Genomic DNA, 21147 nt, shown 5'->3' with positions numbered 1-21147 from the left:
TAAAGATACAATTTCTAATAGTTTACAAGATTTCATCCAAACACATCAAAGTCATAGTTATGAAATATATATGTAATGTATACATGAATATTATAACAATGACAACATTTACATCAGTTGTACCCTAAGTTAAATGAGACGAAACCTCTAAGCATTCAATGGATTTTCCGTGCGGGTGCCGAGTCTATCGCGTTGCAGGGAGGGCGGTTCAACAGTGCCTGGGATTTGCGACCTAGGTGTAGATTTAAGGGCCCCCTTTCTAACAATCGTCTAACGCTTACCTCCACCGTCCAAGCTCCTCTCTCTACCTAACCAAATTTGAAAAGAACCTGCTAGTGCTGCCTTCGAAGTACGTTCCAAGAATGAATTGATATTAGTTCTGGACAGGCCAGAGTCCTTTAATAGGCTGTAGAGAGATTTTGTCGTTATACCTTTCGCTCCCATTTCTACTGCTAACAAATCCACAAAGAACCTATTTCGAGTGAGTTCGTTTGTAAGCTTGTAATATTTATTGCCATTGATGGCATGGTCTTTGGCGATGTTGGTTTCCCAAGGAACCGTAGGCTCTATTATCCGAACGCGCTTTAAAATGTCGAATGCATAAATATATCTGGTCTGGAGGCCGACGAACAAATATCCTTGGGGATTTTGTATTGCTTCTCATACGTATCCATCATTACAGTACAATCCGAAGCCGCTTTAAGGATAGAGTAAAGCTTGACGTTTGATTTTCTAGCCCTAGTGCCTTCTGTCACAAAACTTACTGATCGCTCGTTTGTGGTTATTTCCCTTTGCGCTCTGGCTATCGAAAGACTAACCGCTTCACATATGATATCTGGAAACCTATCGTAACTACGCGAGTATTGACCACTGTCCCGGATTACCTTACATCCCACCAGCTTAGCAGTTCCAACTACTTAGCAGTTCCAACTGCCTTTCCACAGATATAGCAAGTTTTTCGGTACTTTTACCCCATCTTACTAAATTACTCTGATCTGGAAGAGTCATTTGGAATACATTGAGATAAAATTTTTGCAATGCTGGCGACCAATCATGAATTAAGGTGCGCCATTTTAGTGCTAATAGGATGCAAAAATCTCCTATGTCTATGGTTTAACCACTCGTTCTGTATCTCTAATCTCATTGCATGGATCCTATATTAATCATTCTCGTCTTGCCGAATAAAAGACGATATATCCGAATCTTGTTCCTTCTTACTTGATCCTAGCCCTACTCTGTTATTTTATGCTCCTATCATAAACTGCTTATGAAATTGAAGCCTTGACTGTAGCTCTGGGGCATCTTTGTCTTGTGGGAGCGATGTAAGGACGTCATCATGGGATTTCCCCCGGATAAATCTCTTCGAAACTCTTAGGTGTTTATAGATCTCCGATGGGCCTTTTAGACTCAACCAAAAACTTTTGCGATCCCTGAATAAAGCTCATGAATCAGCCAACAGCGCGAGCCCGAGCCACAACTTCAACATCTTTATGACGCCTGCATCTAACTTTGACAAAAGGGTTTTATTAAAATCATAGACGAGGAAAGGCCAATTTAAACGGGAAGTTAGGTAATTATCATAGATCCAAGCTTTTTTAACGTTACTGATCTGTTGGCTATCTACCTCGTTAAGATCGTTTAAAAAGCTATCTACTATTCCTTCTAAAGATGGAGTACGACCTATATTGTCAATCTTACAACCGAGAAATTTAAATGGTGCATTTCCTTAACCGTAGAAACGCACTCACACCGCCTAACGATAATCCCGGATCGTATGAGCTATATCTTGTATTCCGCCTACTGAGACACAGACAGTGGCATTTATTTGGTTTTGTCATCAATCCATTCATCCACTCACAAAATTTATCCACTTCATTCAATAGTACTTGACAGTGTTTGGGGTTACGTGTTCGTATTGCGAGATCGTCAGCGAAGGCTAAAATGGATTCTGGGTATTTATTAATAAACTTAAACCGATACCCCCATTTTTTTTCGTTGCTGATTGTTAATCTACGAAGATAATAATTACAATATTAAATACTATTGGACATGCATAGAATTAAAAATCTCATGATAATCAACTTTAACATCGTTACTTAAAAGAAATCAATCAATTCAATCGTTAATGGATCAAACTGCCATTTTATGAAAATTAAATGCTAATATTAAGTTGTTACAGCGCAAAATATAGTTTTGAAGATTCTCCATAGACTGTAGAACAGACTATAGTATACAATGTAATAGACTATAGGAGCAACAGCTGATTGGCTCTTTCCAAACCGGCCTCTCGCCGATTGTTTGACGTCTGACGAATCTCAATTTTTTTTAAATATTCGTAACCTTTATCGAAAAGAGTATTTATGAATTAACAACCAATTATTATATTTTGTAAACAATAGGTCGCTTTTGTGTACATCTGTTGTGCACTTTTTCCTACATTATATTAAAAAGATAGAAACTATATTGGATAATATAGTATCTGTGTTTTTATTATGAAAATGTAAGTAATTCATGTTTATTAAATATAATTAGATAAATTTTAAGCATTAAGTATGTAGTAAAACATAAAAAATAAAATTTCTCAATAGTTTATACATTATTTCATTACTTATTCTTGACTAATGTGTTATTATTTTAGGTTGAAATTCCTATTAATTGTTCTTTTATTAAAATGTGTTAATTTGAGTGATGTATCGTACTATGAAATATTGGGGGTATCTAAACAAGCGACTACACAAGAGATAAGGCAAGCATACAAAAAACTTGCTGTTAAATTACATCCAGATAAAAATTCTGTAAGTTTTTATCATTTTTAAAATAATTATAACATAAAATTTTTATTATCAGAAAACGGTAGTTGGAATACTGCTGGTAATTTTTTTTAGGAATATTATTTACAATTATTATTAAGAATCTTAAAGGATTTGTGACACACTTAATAGAAGTTTCTACAGAGTTATGAAAGTTGTAGGTGTGAGTGGGTGTATATCAGGTCAAGAACAATCTTGTGTTAAGAGAATAATTTTTGTATAGATTTAACTGAATATTGTTAAATATCACAAATTATAGTAAATTATAATATATATATATATATATATATATATATATATATATATATATATATTATTTTTTTTTAAATAAATGATATCGCAATTATTCTACTCTAATAATTTACAGGATTCAAAAGAACAAAAGAAATTTCTAGAAATTACAGAGGCATATGAAATTTTAAAAGATCCGAATAAAAGACGACATTATGATATATACGGATCGCAGCAATCTTACACAAGGAAATATGATTACCATTCACAAACAGAATATAATAATCTATATTATAATGGCCTTTATCATGATAATCCCCATGTAAAGACTTTATCGGGAAGGGAATTCTGTGAGTATTATAAAATAAATGGTTTTCCTCAATACAGTTTCATCAAATATATCCAAAATCTACGAAAAACTATCCAAAAATTTATTTACTCTATAAAATCAAACATTTTCGACCTACTTTGTATCTATTTAGTATTAATTTCTAACTTAAATGTCACTTTATTTTCAAATAATTTGAACATAAAATATATATACATATATATTTTTAAATAATATATATATAGATATTTTTTATTTTCTTTTATTCAAGACAGCTGTGTCAATATAATTTTAAAATACATAAATCAAATTAGAGGTCATATTTGTATGTGTTAAATAGCAACACTGTAAAATATGTGCAATTTTTCATTACCTATTCAAATTTTATTATTTTTTATTAATAATTTCTTTAATTAATTTCCAGATCAATATTTAAATGAAGGGCTGTATTTCATTAACTTTTATTCACCATTTTGTCCGCCGTGTCAAAACTTGGCCAATCATTGGAAGAAATTGGCTCAAACCTATAAAGGAATAGTAAGTGTCCCGAAAACAGATTTAAACGTATCACAAATATAATCTGATACAAAATTTCTTATCTTTGTTTGTTTGTTTAAAATATGGCCTTCATCCATGCAAAGATCTGCACAGTATATTCTGCCAGTGTCATGTAGAATGGAGGAGACGCGATCCGGGATTAACTTTTGAATGAAATAATATTTAACAGCCTCGACTGAAGTCACAATTAGGAACTTTATTAGTGGATCTAAAACAACAAAAATTCATATAGATGCAAACATTACTCATGTCAAAGAACCATTATATTTTATTCAATTTTTTTTTTTTTTATAATATGCCCTTCATCCGTGCAAAGACGTGCACACGTTTTTATTCAATATAGCTTTATATTATTTGACAACTAATAACATTCATTTTTCCAGGTCAAAGTGGCAGCTGTCAACTGTAAATACCACAATTCGTTCTGCTACAATAACATGAGAATTTCTAGTTATCCATCATTATATTTTTATCCATATGTGAGTTGACAATACCTTTAAAATAATTATTTATTTTACATAATATAAAAATTAAAGCATAACTAGAAAAAACTGTATACAAGTAATGTTTACTGAATTGCTATTACTGATTAGCTATTAGCGCCCTCTACATAAAGCATAAATTACACTATATGTTTGAGTGGACACATTTTTGCTATAGAGTTATATCCTGTAATTAAATTAAAAAGTCAGCAGGCTTCTGGTATTTTTCAAATATATATATATATATATATATATATATATATATATATATAAATTAGTAAGGTTTCCATAAACCTTCCTTTAGTGTATAATCAATTTTTAAATCAATAATTCACTAAAAACCACCAATTTGTGTGTTTTTTTAATCTGTTATTCTTATATATATAACATTTACAGGGTAAACATGGAAGCTTCATATATTACAATGGCGCCCATACATTTGAGGCTTTAGAAAAGTTTGTTCTTAAATATATAAATAATAAAATAAACGTAGTTAAAGTGAATCAAGTGAGAAGTACGAACCAACCCACATTGTATGTTCTGGACGAAGACGCTATTACAGATGAAGTGATTACAAGGATAGCGTTTCAATTGGTGAGTAATACATTATATAGTATTAAAATTTTTAACTATAATCAAGCTTCATTTTTTAATTATTAATAAACAGAAAAAATCCTCACACAAGCAGGATTCAAACCCGCAATTAATGTACATCAGATCACAGCTATTTTAACAATTGAGCTCTTGTGGCCCGACTAAATCAATAGAAACCTTCTGTATATGCTAATTGTTATGATGATGTTAAAATATAATGTAATCTGTGCTAAAAAATCCCATAGTCTTATACGGCAAATATTTACGGGTTATCATGGCCACTGGTGGATCTGTTTCTGATAAGGCACATAAATGAGGCCTGTACATATATATATATATATATATATATATATATATATAATTTATTATTCTTCCAGAATGGCATAGCCACAGTCGTTAAAGCGGGTGACGCCATACGCAGGAAACTGACTGATAATGATGAAGCTATATTTGTGTTTAGATACAAACAAACGCATAGGGACATAACTAGCCTAGGGGAAGCGAATATCATTAACAGTGTTCTGAATTCGTTGCCGACGATACAGAAGATTGGATTAAACAATTTGAAGGTAAAATATTGAACTCAATCTGTCTCCTATATATATATATGCGGGAAGAGGGTTTTATTTTTAAGTTTTTTTTATTATTTTCTACCACTTTGTATTTTTGTAAGTTAACCCAGAGTTGACTATAGCAACACTAAAGAAATGTCAATAGAGAATAAAAGACTATGTGCAGACGACTTTTGTGTTTGCCAAATAAAACTAAGATTTTGTATTTTCAACCATTCTTTGTTATCCATACCTCCCATATATTATTCCTTGTTTATCTACAAAAATATTTCAATTTCGAATTTTTCAGACAATCAGAAATAATTTAAGAAATGGCAATGACAAACCCTGGATCCTGTTTTTCTTCAAGAAAGGGGACGACAAACTGTTGTTGCATCAATTGAGAGTTGAATTGGTTGACATGAATTTTGGTAACAAATAATATTAAATCATGTTTAAAAACCAAATATAGATATATATAATTATAGTTATGTAATATTAAATTATTATTATTCTTTTATATTCAGGTGAAATAGATTGTGACGAGAACACAGAGCTGTGTGCATCTTTCCAAATTGATGAGACACCTGATTGGTCGATTTTAAAGGTGGGCGGGGCTTATCAACGGTTGGTGACCCCCACTAGCGCTGATATAAATAAAGCTGCCCGTGCGCAGTCACTCCATACACTTTCCGCTGCTGATATGAAGCGGATATTTGACGGAGGTTTGTTTAATTACTGCTTCTTGCTCCAACTATCTGCTCATGTCAGGTTTAATTAAATAGATGTCTCTTTCGTTGTTCCTTCTCACCTAAGCCTATATTTTCTGTTTGGATGCCTCAAAGGGTAATGCGGTAAAGAATTAAATCCCCTTCCGAGCTTGTGCTTCCAAATTTTCTTCTAGTTTAGTAATTCTGATCACAAGTAAGTCTATTTAATTGTTTTCCATTACTATTCACTGGAATATATACCAGCTACGCTGTCCAATGACCTTAGTAACATATTTTTTTATGTACTTCATATAGTTTTGAACGATTCAATCCTTGGCCTCCTAGTAATCGCTCCAAGCATTTTTGTATAGCAGTTCCAGAGAACCCCCTCTTACAATTCAACCGTTCTCCAAAATTCCTTTACTGTTTCATAAGCAGCAGAAATATAAATCCTTCTCCAGCCACACAACTAACAGCTTTTCTACTACTATTAGATACACACCGTTGCTCTATTACTTATCTCAAAATATGACTGTGCTTATATTATATGTAGAACTACGTGTATGTATTCAATTTCGTAATCTATTAATTCTTTTATATCAATTATAATATAATGTAGGTACTTTTTTTAGGTAATGACTTCTTTTATATATTTTACACTACATAAATTTAAAAAAAAATCATTTAGACAACATGCAATATATTATATTAAATTAGAGTTACAAAGTTTTAAATTTTTCGCACCTATTGTACAGGAAAAGAATTTTGAACAAAGTAAGGTATGGCCAAATATGTTTTTTTATTCGCAGACGTATCGACCTGGGTTCTGCTCGTCGCCCCGTTCAGGGTCCCCTGGGAACACTTGGTTGAACCCTTCACACAAGTTAGTTTGGAATTAGGACATAATGCTAATGTGAGTTATTGAATATGAAATTTTAATATATTTTTTTTTATAAAATGGTATAAATATATTTTAAGTAGAACGAAATTATTATTTTTTTCTATAGTTTTTCAAGAATCTTTCACAAAATTTGAAATATACCTGTATTATTTTAAACGAAATTTATGTATAAATATAATCATTAGACCATACATAAGAATTTTTTAAACTGATATTCGACCTTTGCGCTATATATTTCAGTTCGGCATAATGTCGTGTACCGTAGACACGGACGGGCAGTGTCGTCGTCTGACGGAGGGACAAGCGTCTGTCGTTATAGTGAACGGGACGCTCACTGACATATACCACGGTGACATTAATAAAGAAGAACTAGTAGACTTCATACAAATAGTGCAAGACACTTCAGGTAAGAAACGAAACTTCTTACCATTCGGCGGGTCCATCGCGTTGCAGGGAGAGGAGCTTCAACAGTGCCAGGGACTTACGACCATGGTGTAGGTTTAAAGAGCCCCAATAAACGCGCGTCAAACGCTCACCTCTACTGTCCAAGCTCCTCTCTCTACCTAACCAAATTTGAAACGAACCTACTTGGGATGCCTTTGAAGTACGTTTTAAGAATGAACTGATGTTAGTTCTGGACAGGCCCATTCTTTTAGTAGGTTGTAAGGAGTTTTAGCTGTTTTACTTCTCGCGCCCACTTCTATCGCGTATAAATTTACGACGAACCTATTCCTAGTGAGTAATGAGTTCGTTAGTGAGCTCGTAATACCTAAATCCTAATACCTATAGACAATATTATTTATAGAACTGTCAGAACTCAGATCTAACTTTGTTTATGGTCTATGCCCTATGGTATTGTCAATATTATAAAAAAAAGACTAAGCCATATTTTCTCATCTGTGTCTTTTTTCCTTACAATAATAATGGGTGTCATTTAAACTTAAAGATAATTTTATTTACCAAAATAACGAATATCATAATTCTCGTAGTTTAAATTAAATTAATATTTTTCCGATAACTAAGTACGCGTAATTTATTATTTTAAAAACTACATACTAACGACGTTTCGGTTACTGTTATCACAATGGTGATCACGGTTGCTACAAAGTAACCGAAACGTCGCGTCGGAAGTATTTGTTTTTTAAAATAATAAAATACCCGTACTTAGTAATCCGAAAAATATTAGTTTAATTTAAATGAATACTCGCGACAGTCTATCTCATTATTCTTATAGTTTCTTTGGCGGTTTAGTTCGGAAAGTTGATTTCTATAAAATCCTGTAACTAAAATACTACGCCCCCATAATAATGATTAATTAAATTCAACGTATTTCGTTTGTAAAGAGCAAAATTATTGTATCATTCTAGATGTATTGATATCGGAGGAACAAGTGATGGACCTGGTTCATCGGCGGTCGGTTGGCTGGCTGATCGCCTTCATGCCTAAATGTGGCTCGACTTGCCACAGACTTCTCCATCAGATGAGGATAGTAGCTAAGCGAGTGAGTTTGTCATATACATATGTCACACTAGCTGTTCTCCGCGTATTCGTTCGCGTATAATATTAGTGAAAGAATACGTGAAAGTAATATTATTTATTCCTGTTAGTTTAAATGTTTTTTTAAATTTTTATAATCTTCCTTTAGTACATTTAGTACTGACCAAAACATATGTAAATAATATTCGGTTTGAACGATAAATACGTGTGATAATTTTATTAATATAAAAATAAATATAAATTAATTTACTCTACACACATACCCTCTCATATATATTGTAGGGAATTATTTTAATGAAAAAAAAAAATATAATTTTGATTATAATTTAAAAATGATGTGATTTTATAATTTCGTCAACATAAAAATTTCCATAATTAAGGTTCGAGAAAATAACGGATTAAAAAAATATATATATTTTTATCAGTAAGCAAACCCAGTAAAATAGATATATATTTTTTTTTTGTTGTGTTCTTACAAACATTAAAGAACTATCTCGATTTTAGTCAGCCGTTAGCTTGCAACACTCGTGCATAATTCGTGAAAAAATTAAAAAACATTGTCAGTTTTTAGAACCATTTTTTTTTTTTTGTCAAATAATCAAAACAAAGTTGTAATGGCTAAGAAAATTCGTTTTTTTTTTTAATCATAACTTCCTTTGTAATTTTACGATAAAAAATAAAAGGAATACAATTTTAGATCAAATTTGCTTTAATTATTAATTATTATGAGTCTGTTTTATCATCAGCTCAAGCCGTTAGAGTCTGTGCGCGTTGGTGTATTACAGTGTGAAAATCAATCTGGTTTCTGTGGTAATGTTCGTTCGCCCACACTACGTTACTATCCACCAAAACATTCCCATCTATACACGTAAGTATTATTTCTAAATAATATATGTATATATATATCGTGAATATCATTTATAACTAGATCGGTTGCAACAAATTTTTGGTTATACCAACGTCATATAGGTCCCATGAATTTAAAGCATACTGTCGTAAAAATTGCTTTCGGTAATAGTAGTCCAGGAGGAATCGGCGCACGAGTGCCGAAAACTATTCGACCTCAATTTTGCGATCCTTTGCAGTAGTATCAGTAGGGTGATATAAATGCATGTTGCCATGGGGCAACCTGGTGCCATATTGTTTAAACAATTGCAAGGAATTGTTATTTTTTAACCGGACATTTGTTTTACATGTTTTTTTAACCGGACATTTGTTTTACATCTATTGAAATACCAATAAAAAAAGGTCCTATGACTCTTCACGATAAAGTCAATATTTTCAAAGATATGAATTTTTAAAAGGTCAAAATACTCAAATTTGGGTATTTCGACCCGTAAAAAATATATTTAAAAAATATAATGTATATATTATTTTTTTTTGAATTCTCCATTTACGAAAAAAAAATTGTAAGTGTGAATAACTGGGTCTTTTACCTTAATTACATTGATTAACTACTTCAAACGAAGTTTGTAGGATGAGAAGTATGAAATATTAAAACAAGATTTAAAAATAATGAGCAAGTATGAGTCAAAAATTGCAATTTATGTTATAGTTACATGTAAAATAATTTAAATGTAAAAAGAATTACGAAAATGGGAAAAATAATATAACGGGCACAAAAAGACAACTTAAACAATATACTATAACACAGTTTCATAGCAACCATGAATAACACAACTAGAGAAATAAAAATACACACATATATATAATGTACATGTATTTTTATTATTTTCTATATCAAGATCTCTGTGGATATAGAGATCTCTGTGGTTCCTCATATTATATAATCGAAATTCACTGTGTATATAATTAAATAGATTATCAATTAATTGGTAATAATTATGGACAGTATAAGTCTGCAACATCTATCTGAGGCTCCGTACATTCTGGAGTGGGCTTTGGAGTACATTGACAAATCGGTGACACCAATCACTTGGAGGACATTCACTAAGGATGTTATAGCTGAAGAGTTAAATCCAACCAGGTACAATAAGACTAATGTTATTAAAGGTTTCATAACTCTCTTTCACTCGATAAAAATAGTAATTTTTTCTATATTTTATATTATAAGTATATATATATATATATATATAAATAATTTTTAAAACTGAAATAGTAAACGACAAATAGTAAAGTTTTAAATATTAAAAAGTAGGTAACAGATATACATATTTGCAGTATTTTAACAAACTAATAAATATGTATTGATAATTTCAGTGTCAAAAAGCCATGGCTGGTGTATTTCCACTCTCCCAGATGTTACCGCTGCTATGAAATGTATCCAGACTTTGCAATCTTATCAATTGTAAGTATATCTGACATAAGCAACGCTATCTAACTAGTACTCTCTTAGAAATAACCAACACTTTTTTTCTCTAAAATTTTTTTAACGTATTTAAAAAAATATGTTAGATATTCTCACTAAATTAAAATTTACGATCTGACAATTCTGATATGATTTACTTTGAATTGTAATTAAAAGATTAATTTTATAAATAATTATTCCAGTTCCTCAAAAACAACATACAGTTTGGTAAAGTGAACTGTGTATCAGAGCGTGGTCTCTGTCAACATGAGCACATAACGAGTTATCCGTCAATCAAGTTATATTTAAGCAGGAACAAGAAAAATCCGAGCAGAATCATTCCACTGCAAGCCAAAAACTACCTGAGCTTACTGCAGGATATACAACCTCATGTAACAAAGTATGACAACGATCTACTACAGAGTATACAAAATATTGGCATCAAAAGTCACATTAGGGATGAATTATAAGTGAATTGATCAAATATATTATTATCATTATTAAATTATTAAATACTTGGAAGTAGTAAACATATTAAAGAATATACAAGTTCTGTATAATAGTGTAGAAATAAACTTACTTTTACTTACCACTTTCTATAAAGATTAACCGACCATACATAAAAAAACATGCTATATGTCAAATAGTTTTGTTTTCTGTTTAAGTGTATTCCATTCTTTATGGCCACAGATTAATACAAAATTTACATCTATGATAATGCTTTATACATAAATTAAATACGACGTCTGTTATATACTGGATAGTTCTATTTGAAATTTAATTGACATGCATGAATTTGGTACTTAATTTAATATAAAACAAACATACATACATATTATTTTGAAGTGTAAATACTTATAATATTATTGATATTATGTTTAATGTGACTACTCAAGTCCACACATGTAAATACTCTTTGGTATAGGTTTTTAAAAATCTCGATGGTATATATATTAAGAAAAAATTTAATTTAACCATGTTTACCATTAGTTATTTAAAATTGTGTTCCTTAATCCATCTCATTTTTGCAGCTTGCTTTTTATTCTATAATGTTAAACGTAAACAGTAAACGGATGCTATCTGTCAGGTTAGGTGTCAATATTATAAATATTACAACATTCCTTCAATACTAATTATCTATTACATATGGTCATATAATATTTTCAATATTTCGACACTTCGAAAAAATTTATGGCCAAAGTATATATAAGTTGGGCCTAAAATTACAAAATTTGGATTTTTTTTTTTTTAACTTGATGCATCTAGAATTTAATTTATCATCTTTTTTGTTTTAAGCTTAGGCTCCATTCGCACTGGAGTCATGGAATACTTTGCCAATGTCTACATTTTATTTGTTGAACAAATTATGATCTTGAATAGTGTGTGGAGAATTTATTATCTACAAATAGACAGATGTGTTTTTTATTAGATATTTTCATCTATGCTAAACATGTTTGTATAGAAACATACCAATTAATTTTTGCCATAAAACATTTATTGCAGGCATTTATTATGTGATATAATTTTAAGTTTGTTTATTAATGAGCTTTATAAATAAATTAATTTTATTATAACTGTAACTTAATGAATCTTAAAATAAATCTCACACTAATAATAACATCACAATAAAGAACCTTTATTATAAAAATATATGTCAGTTTTAATGAAACGATACCCCTTTTTATATTGTTTATTACTTGTATAATTTGTAAATGTACCTATTGTAAGTTAAAAATATTTCCTCTCAATGTATGGCTGGCATTTTCACATAGAGCATCTGAAATTAATTTATATTATTCTTTAAAAATATATTGCCAAGAGATAATACACCATAAGGTGTTTTATATGTTTTTAGTTTTTAAATTTCAAGTTTATTACTTTTTTTTATTAACAAATTCAATCAGTTAAAATTAATCTTATATAGCTTATACACCAGAATAATATAGTGCATAACCTATGCCTTCATTCTATCTTGTCTCTTCCTATGGGAACAATGAAGATATATTATCTATGGACATGTGTGACACAAATTGTAATGTCTTTGCTAATTGGTTAATATATATATGTATATATTATTTCATACAATTTCCATTCCATCCCTTTTAAATTGGTTTAAGGGAGTTAAACCAATTTAAAAAAGAACATGGACAAAGTTGCAGACCAAAGCTGGGAACAAAACGTTTAACCAGTCTAAAGCATTGTTTAATAATACCGTTATAATTTAATCTTATGTATTTTCTAAGAATAACTAAGAAAGATAAATCTAAATGAGTTCTCTGACTTTCACGAGTATTCATTAAAATAGAACTAATATTTTATACTCTCATTTTGTCTGCAAGTGATCACGGTTGCTGCAAAGTAACCAAAACGTCAGGAGTATGTAGTTAAGATAATTAAAATTGCTTAGGAAATCCAAAAATATTAGTTTCTATTTCAATATAAATCACATTCTGTCACATACATTAATATGGTTGTTATGTAGCCACACTTACATCTTTATTTCTATTCAATTGAGCATCCACAATATCCTGGTCAACGCTACATGGTAAGAAGAAATCAACCACTTGAAACAATCCCTTTGAGTCCAGAACAAGTCTGTCTTCACCAACTTCTAGATTTAAATCCTTTAGCTCTATCTATAAATATATATAATTGTAATATAAAGGAAACATTTAAAAATTCATTTCATTATCCTTAGATAGACTACTTACTGTCGAAGGTATCATAAATTCAGCTAACAAATACTGTATTTCTCCAACCGGAGGCTCTCTTCTCAATCTGTATATTAACTCCTTTTTCTTTACAGCCGGAACTTCAGTTACTTTAGGTGTCGGCTTTGGAATCTCTTCGATCAATGGTTTTGTTTTGTCTTCATATTTTTTCACATCCCTTACTTGGATTCTATGTGATTGTAAGGTCCCTATTGACTTTCTATTCTTTAAGATTGTAAATTTTTGCATATCAAGTTCAAACTGATATTTATCTTGTAAGCCCTCAAACACAACAGTGAGAAAGAATGTTTGGAATAGATCATCTTTTTCAATTTTACAAAAAAAGTCTGGATTTATAGCCACATCATAGACGGTTGCTGGAATGCCTGACTTGTCTGGTTCAGTTCTTCCTTCACCAATACTCATAGGCACTCTATAGCTGGATGGATCCTCGGAGTTTAGTATTTGCATTAATTCTCCATTACTGATATTTCTAGGACAAGGGATTGCCTCAGTCAAGCAGATATTAACAAAAACCTTTTTGTTGTCAGGCTTAGTAAATGTTTTAACACAAAATCCTATAAGTGAAAAATATTATGTTTATTTGATCTTTTAAAAATATTGGAAATAAAAAGTATTTTATTAAGATTACCAGGTCTCGGTTTGACAGTCTGAGACGGTACTGATTCCGCTAAAAGTTTATTGATTTCTTCTTCGACTGCATTGTCCTGAAATTCAATTACCACAATTCAGTTTTACCTGTTCGTTTACGTTAATAAGTAATAAACTATATTACCTTAACTATTCTCATGTTTTTCTCCATAATTGATGGATCAATTTCTAAGGAAATCGATTTATTTTTCATATCGTTATGTTTCTATGGAAACGGCAAGAGTGTAGACGGTGCATAAACCTAATATCTGGTACCTACTTTTTGTTTACTTACAAATTAAAATGTATATTATATTTATTTATTGCTGTTGTTCTTGAAACTATTTTGTTATTTTTTATCATATACTGAGTTATTTATAAAATCTACAACATTACTGATTAAAGACGTTCATAGAATATAATAAAATAAACCGAGTAATAAAATTATCTCTTTCATTTATTCTTTTCAAAACCCTAGGACGAATCGGTTTTTGTTTAAGGTAATTTCTTAATAATTATTGTAATTTTTTTGTTCAATAATAATTTGAAATATTATAGCAAAATAATATTTGAAGACGTTTCGTTTTCAGAATGCAGATGTCATAGTCATCCAATTATCTGTCAACTGTCGTGTCCGTCATGAGAACTAGGTCGAAAGAGTAGGCAACTGGCAATGTCTAATTTTTGGACTATTTCAGCCTTTCTTGCTCCAAAGAAACTTATTAATAATACAAAAATTCGCAAAAACTTGCTATTTATAATTTCAGTATCCGGAGCGTAGCAGCGTATAGTCTTCGGAGATAAACAATAAAGGTAACGTACACAAAATACATTTAACAACTTTGCCATATTTCTCTTATTTACAAATGTTTTAATGAAATATATATTAAAATTTGTATAGAACATACAAGAAAATGTGGAATATAAAAGGATTCTAAGTATTAACGTACATTATCTTCATCTTAATTAAGGTTGAATTGAATCTTAAGTTATCAGCTGTAGTTAAGTGAATGTAATACGTATGCATAACGCTAATCACAATAAAATTAAAAAAGATAAATCACGTAACCTTATATTCTTTATAAAATCGATATATCGAACCTTATTTTCTTTAATATAGTTATAATATGCATGTGATATTACTTAACTATAAAAAACACAAAATCTCCTTATAATAAAATAAAACTTTTTATACATTTATTAAAATATAAAATTTTTTTGTCAATTAAATTACTTCAATTTGAAAATGGAATCAATTCAGTGTGTTTAAAAATTTTATTTATCTGAATAAGAGTGATTTCTCTATTTATTCCTTGATTGGAATACTATAATAACAATTTAAGTTTCTAAATGAAATTGTTTCTTTTTCAAGGTTTAAACATATGGCAGACAGAAGGTAAAATGGCTGACAAGCATAGTTTAAATTATGATGTAAGGGAGTTGAAGCTTGGCTCAAGTTTCACTAACAATAAGACATCACAATATCATACCATCAAATGTAAGTGACAGTACAATATATAAGTGTTTTTTTTTTTTATTAATTTCGATTTGATCTTTTTTCAATTAAATAATTGAAGAAGACAGTATCGCTGGCCAGTATTAGCTAACTTTTTAATTTAAATCATGACATGAAAAATAAATTATGATAAAATATACAAAGCTGAATGGCTGTATATATCTGATCTCAGTGACATTTGATTAATTTTGTATCTGTTAGGTCAAAACTTCAATATTATAATTTTGCTTTAATTCATCTTGAGAGTGTGTGATTATGTTCCGTAAAGTTATTGAGTGTGCTTTTCATAACATTTTGAAGTATGACCAGGAAGGTTTTAAGTCACCTTTTGATGTAATCATAGACCAAAATCCATCAAAGAACTGTTCTTTATATTTATTTAATTAAAGATTAACTATTATATTATAGAACATTGCACCAAATATATGCTTAAAATAGATTATATAAATGGTGCATCACTAAAACTACATAAGATTTTGCAAGTTGACATTCATTAGATAAAAAACAATCACCTGCATTCAATAGACAAAAAACAATCTTTAAAAATTTTGTAATCTGTCTTTGTTTAAATGTATAGAAATGTTAAAAAATGCATGAAAAATAATCAGCCAATGTAACATACACTTATAGTAATGAATTAATATACCAATTAAAAAAAACGTGATAACTTTCGAAATTATGTAAGAAACGAGTGAAAACAATGAAAAAACTAATACATTGTTTAGTGCAATGAAATTTTGTTGAAAAGAACAATCTAGATGTTAAAATAAAAATTATATCGATTCTAAAGTTGGAAAAATCATGAGCAGGAAGGAGATGTTGTGTTATTCCAACAAAAGACAGATTATTTATATTGTGTGACATTATTTGCTTATATTATTAAGATCTCTTAATTTACAATAGTATATATAGTCTTAGCTCTATAAAATATGTAACATGTGTACAGTTTGTATTTTGGTTATACCCCATATATGACTTACAAAAAGCGTAACAGCATTTTAAATGTCAGTTGGTTATTGAAATAAAATTCTTCCTTAATTTAAATTACATTAGCTGTTGATTTACAACTTCTTATCTCTTAAATTGCAGCTGATAAAATGAAACAAAGGCTATATATATATATACTATTAGAACATGGTTCATTGAAATATTAAAACCTTGTTCACAATCATAAGCCTTTGTTTCATTGTATCAGCTGCAATTTGAGAGATTTATTTATATGTATATATATATATATATATATATATATATATATGACAATGACTGAAAAAATTATTGTATGTATCATAGGTCAGCCTATTTTTATATTAGAACAAATATTTTTATTAAAAGCTCAAAAATACCGATTTTTAAACAATCAAAGTAGTTAATAGTAATGGAACTGTTGATATCTAATGTTAAAGACGTCATCTGACTTTGATCTTTCATAATCCGTTTATGTAATAAATATCCAAACGTTTTATTGAAATAGCAATAAAATAATAATATAAAAAATTTATATTTTCAAGAAGGTTGTATATGAATTTTTTTATGACATTAAAAATGTTCTTGTTGATTTTTGGGTTTTTAAAAAAATTTAATTGGAACTTAACTTTTGATTAATATTTAAATTTAGAATCATGTAGGACGGAATCTATTTGAAGAAATGGCTTTTTAAATTATAAATCAAAGATCTTGAATATTTTTATAAAATATTCTTAAATGTGAAGAAACAACTAAGTTTATGTACTATAGCGTATGAACTCGTTCTTATAAGTAAGAGGTTGAAGACCTGCAAGTTACAAGCTATTCATGACATTGAAGCATTCAAAGTGACTTAGTCTTCAAACAAAGTTGGGATAATTTTTTCTCTAAAATACTACCTATGCCCCTGTTTTCATTACTAAATTAAAGATTTGAATGTTTATCTACCTTAAAAAAATTATGTCTGTATTTATTTATAATATTTAATGCTGGCCTGTACATGACTACATAAAAAAAAATTACCAAATAGTTTGTTATCAGTGTGCTCAAACAAACCAACCTATACATAAGAAAAGATGTACATATTAATTACAGATGACTTTAAGCCAGCATCAGTTGATGTTAATAAAATGGCCACAGTGGATGTTGGCACGAATAATCAAGTGACAGTGACAGTACCGCATTTGGGTAAATATAAATATATTAATTAAAACAGTAATCAAAAATTAAATTGTATTTTAAAAAAATAAATATTTCCAGAAAATTCAAAAGTATTTTTGATAGATTTCCCCACATGAAAGTGTTTCCGTTAATTGAATAATATTTGATTTTTATTTAATTTATATCAAAATAAGTCGTTTTGGCGCCGATTTAACTTGCGAAATATAAAGTTATGTCATAGAATGCATTTGTCGTGTTATAGATGGCGCTGGGGTCCCACAAACAGTATTCAAAGGTAGTCAGAGGCCATACACAAAGGAGTGTGTCCTGATCATAGACAGAGACACCGGGGAGATCACTCTCGAGAAGCTCTCCAGCAATATACAAGTCAAGAAGACCAGGTGAGAGTTGGTATTAATGTACAAAAGAATAGGCAAATGGAAGAAAAAGTATTTGTGTTACATTTCACCTAAAAAAAAAGTTTTTTTTTTGTAGATTCCATGATATTTAATAAGATCATTCAAATAATGTTTCAAATTAAAGAAATATTATTTACACAACGTTACTACATTTCCTTCGAATTGCAAAGATGTATTAACATATTTTCTTTTCAGTAAAAGCTCACTAATTGCCAATAATCATTTTAGACAGGAGAACAGTCAGAAGCCGCGGCCATTGACCCCCGTGACAGCTGACTTTACGAATACTACACAGAGGTCGACTTCGCGTACTCGCGTCACGACAAATCGACGTGCAAACAATGCAGGTGTGTACGCAACTTTATACTGGATACCCAAATGTATAATAGATCGTGTGTAGCTCGCCTTACATTTTCCTTAACGATCTTAGATATTATCGTATGTATCCCGCAGGTTTGATTGTGTGTACATAACCCTGTAATTAACCAACCGACATACATTTGGAAGTATACTTGTACCCCGTTAGATTTACTTAAGGGTACTTGTTTGCTCGTGTGTACTTCACCTTACACATAACTCAAGGTTCAAACATGTGTAAACCAAACATATACAGATTATAAAGTATTATATACTAACTCAATAACAGTATTTCTATAAGTTTATGTGTTTAACACTACGTATATACTTGCAGGTGTTGGTCCGGCACAGGTGACCAACCAGAATCGCTTCAACAACACACAGAAGCCTCAGAATATGGTCAGGTCTCCACCGCGAGTTAAGACTTCACCCCCACAAGCACCGTGAGTTGATAGCTTTCATTAAACAAACATGTTATATGTATTAATGTAACAAAATTTTAATATATTTATAAGTCAACATTTAATTATAATGAACCGAAGAAATTAATCAAATAAGTTTATATTAAGTTGTATTTGTTTTGTTATTAAATAAATTATTAATCACTGAATACTTCAGGTGGTCTGCGGGTGGTAACAGTACCCTGGCGTCGCTCCCTATGATAGGGTTTGACGACGCGCAGGCCCCGCAGACCCACGTGAACCACGCGGCCCCACAGGCACAGCCACCCAGCCAGCCTCAACCGCCGCCCGCACAGAGACACATACCACCTGTATCGGTGAATACAAATTATACATTATATATGACTGTTTCAAAACAGTTACAAATGAACTATCTTTGAAAGATTCGTGATATAATAATGATTCCTTTTTTAAATTTTTTCAATTTCAATAGCCATGTGGTGTTACTGATAGCAATTACGTAAAACATGATATTATGTAAATTCTATCAGGCGTTTTTATATAAATATATTTGTTAACAGGCTCAGGAGGACAGTTCGTCTTCGTCATCTAGTGACAGTGACAGCGGGAGCGGTAGTGACAGCGATAGTGATAATGATTCTAGCGCGAACCACCCACTACCGAACGGTAATGTACTATGATGACTCAATACATGCCTATTGTATATCAATGAAGCTGGCAGTTATGATGTTAATATTCAGGAACGCTTCTACTTGCCGCTAGATGGCAGCTTGCTTAATAAAAAAAACGTTTATAACGTGAAAAGATCTGTTAGAACTCGAAACCCTAAATAAAATTAATTAAAATTCTCTATAAAATAGTATAAATCATACAATTGTCCATAGAATATTGTGATAAGTTTAAATATTAAAAGAATATTTCTTACAGGCGGCAACACAAGTGCTGCTTTACCTACAGACGTCCTCAACGACGACCTGTGCCTCTCAGAGTCGGGCAGCGACTTCGACTGACACCGATAATCCACTCGCTCATTCAATGGTTCACTCACTCACACATTCACTCACACACACGATATAACACCGCGAACAATCTTCGTAACGTTATTATGAATGTGACTTATTATATTTAATTCTTTATTTGAATTGTGAACATTAGTTTTTTTTTTTGTAACTAACATGGCGTGTAGGGTTTTATAGTTTGGAATAAATACTTTTTTGACTTCTCTGGAGATTTAAGAGACTTATACTCAAACTGCCTTCCTTAACGCGTGTTCTTAGTATTATGTCCATCTACATTAGCCAAATTGTTTAACTTTTATTTTCCTTTAAATTTACATTAAGGCAAAAACTCTTATTCTTAATTACTCACATGTTTTTGCTACACATGTTTCCTGTGTATATTTTTTCGTTCTTAACCTGACGTCCATTTTATGAATAAATTTTAAATATAATATAATTACTAACACAATATTATGAAGATTTTTCCTTCTGACAGATCTCTTAATCAGCGTATATCTAAAAATAACTTTTGTGACATTTTATAGAGAAAATATCTTAGTCATGTCTACAAATAACAGTGTGCAAGTGAAATCCTTCTTTGATAATGAGCGAAAAATGTTGAGTGTCAATAGAATAAAACATAACAAACATAAATTAGCGTAAGGATGTATCATATAAAATGTTATTGTGCCTCAATTAAATATAGAGATATATTTTTTATTTTATGCCAATTTTTACTAGGATATAGGATAAAATGTTTGGTGAAGCCGAACAATATTATACATACGAGTTTGCAATAAATTATTAAAAAAAATAAATCCTTATGACTTTTATTATTAATCTTTTCTATTTTCGCTTTAAATATTTGGGGATGCGATAAAAAATATGTTTACTCAGCAATGTTGCAAGCTTCTCCACAAAATAATATAGTTTCTTGTAAACAAAGCAAGCAATACCAAAACGTCATGAATTTTTTTTT

General features: G+C 30.2%; 3 protein-coding genes across 3 annotated transcripts; 2 read left to right on the top strand and 1 right to left on the bottom strand.

Annotated features, from left to right (window-relative positions):
- Positions 1-2279: 2279 nt before the first annotated feature.
- On the top strand, positions 2280-12536 carry LOC116768395 (dnaJ homolog subfamily C member 10-like). The gene is made up of 16 exons (XM_061524968.1): positions 2280-2500; positions 2639-2795; positions 3178-3391; positions 3794-3906; positions 4311-4406; positions 4806-5003; positions 5381-5572; positions 5865-5985; positions 6082-6279; positions 7074-7177; positions 7406-7571; positions 8533-8666; positions 9409-9530; positions 10515-10649; positions 10883-10970; positions 11174-12536. Exons 1-16 carry the CDS (start codon positions 2493-2495, stop codon positions 11438-11440), a joined length of 2313 nt encoding a protein of 770 aa, XP_061380952.1. The 5' UTR covers positions 2280-2492; the 3' UTR covers positions 11441-12536.
- A 110-nt stretch (positions 12537-12646) lies between these two features.
- LOC116768394 (PIH1 domain-containing protein 1-like) lies at positions 12647-14723 on the bottom strand. The gene is made up of 5 exons (XM_032659103.2): positions 14478-14723; positions 14334-14409; positions 13682-14259; positions 13463-13606; positions 12647-12747 (listed from the first exon to the last, which is right to left on the bottom strand). The coding sequence occupies exons 1-5, from the start codon at positions 14544-14546 to the stop codon at positions 12715-12717; spliced, it is 900 nt and encodes a 299-aa protein (XP_032514994.1). The 5' UTR covers positions 14547-14723; the 3' UTR covers positions 12647-12714.
- A 230-nt stretch (positions 14724-14953) lies between these two features.
- LOC116768651 (ell-associated factor Eaf) lies at positions 14954-20986 on the top strand. The gene is made up of 9 exons (XM_032659426.2): positions 14954-15145; positions 15705-15830; positions 17907-17999; positions 18235-18373; positions 18620-18738; positions 19083-19191; positions 19367-19526; positions 19731-19836; positions 20098-20986. Exons 2-9 carry the CDS (start codon positions 15734-15736, stop codon positions 20178-20180), a joined length of 906 nt encoding a protein of 301 aa, XP_032515317.1. The 5' UTR covers positions 14954-15145; positions 15705-15733; the 3' UTR covers positions 20181-20986.
- The last annotated feature ends 161 nt before the right edge of the window (positions 20987-21147 follow it).

The sequence above is a fragment of the Danaus plexippus genome, chromosome 4 (assembly GCF_018135715.1).
Source record: "Danaus plexippus chromosome 4, MEX_DaPlex, whole genome shotgun sequence".
In the NCBI taxonomy this organism is placed as follows: Eukaryota; Metazoa; Arthropoda; class Insecta; order Lepidoptera; family Nymphalidae; genus Danaus; species Danaus plexippus.
Note: the sequence above shows the minus strand (reverse complement) of the source record. Positions and strands in the feature narration are given on the sequence as shown.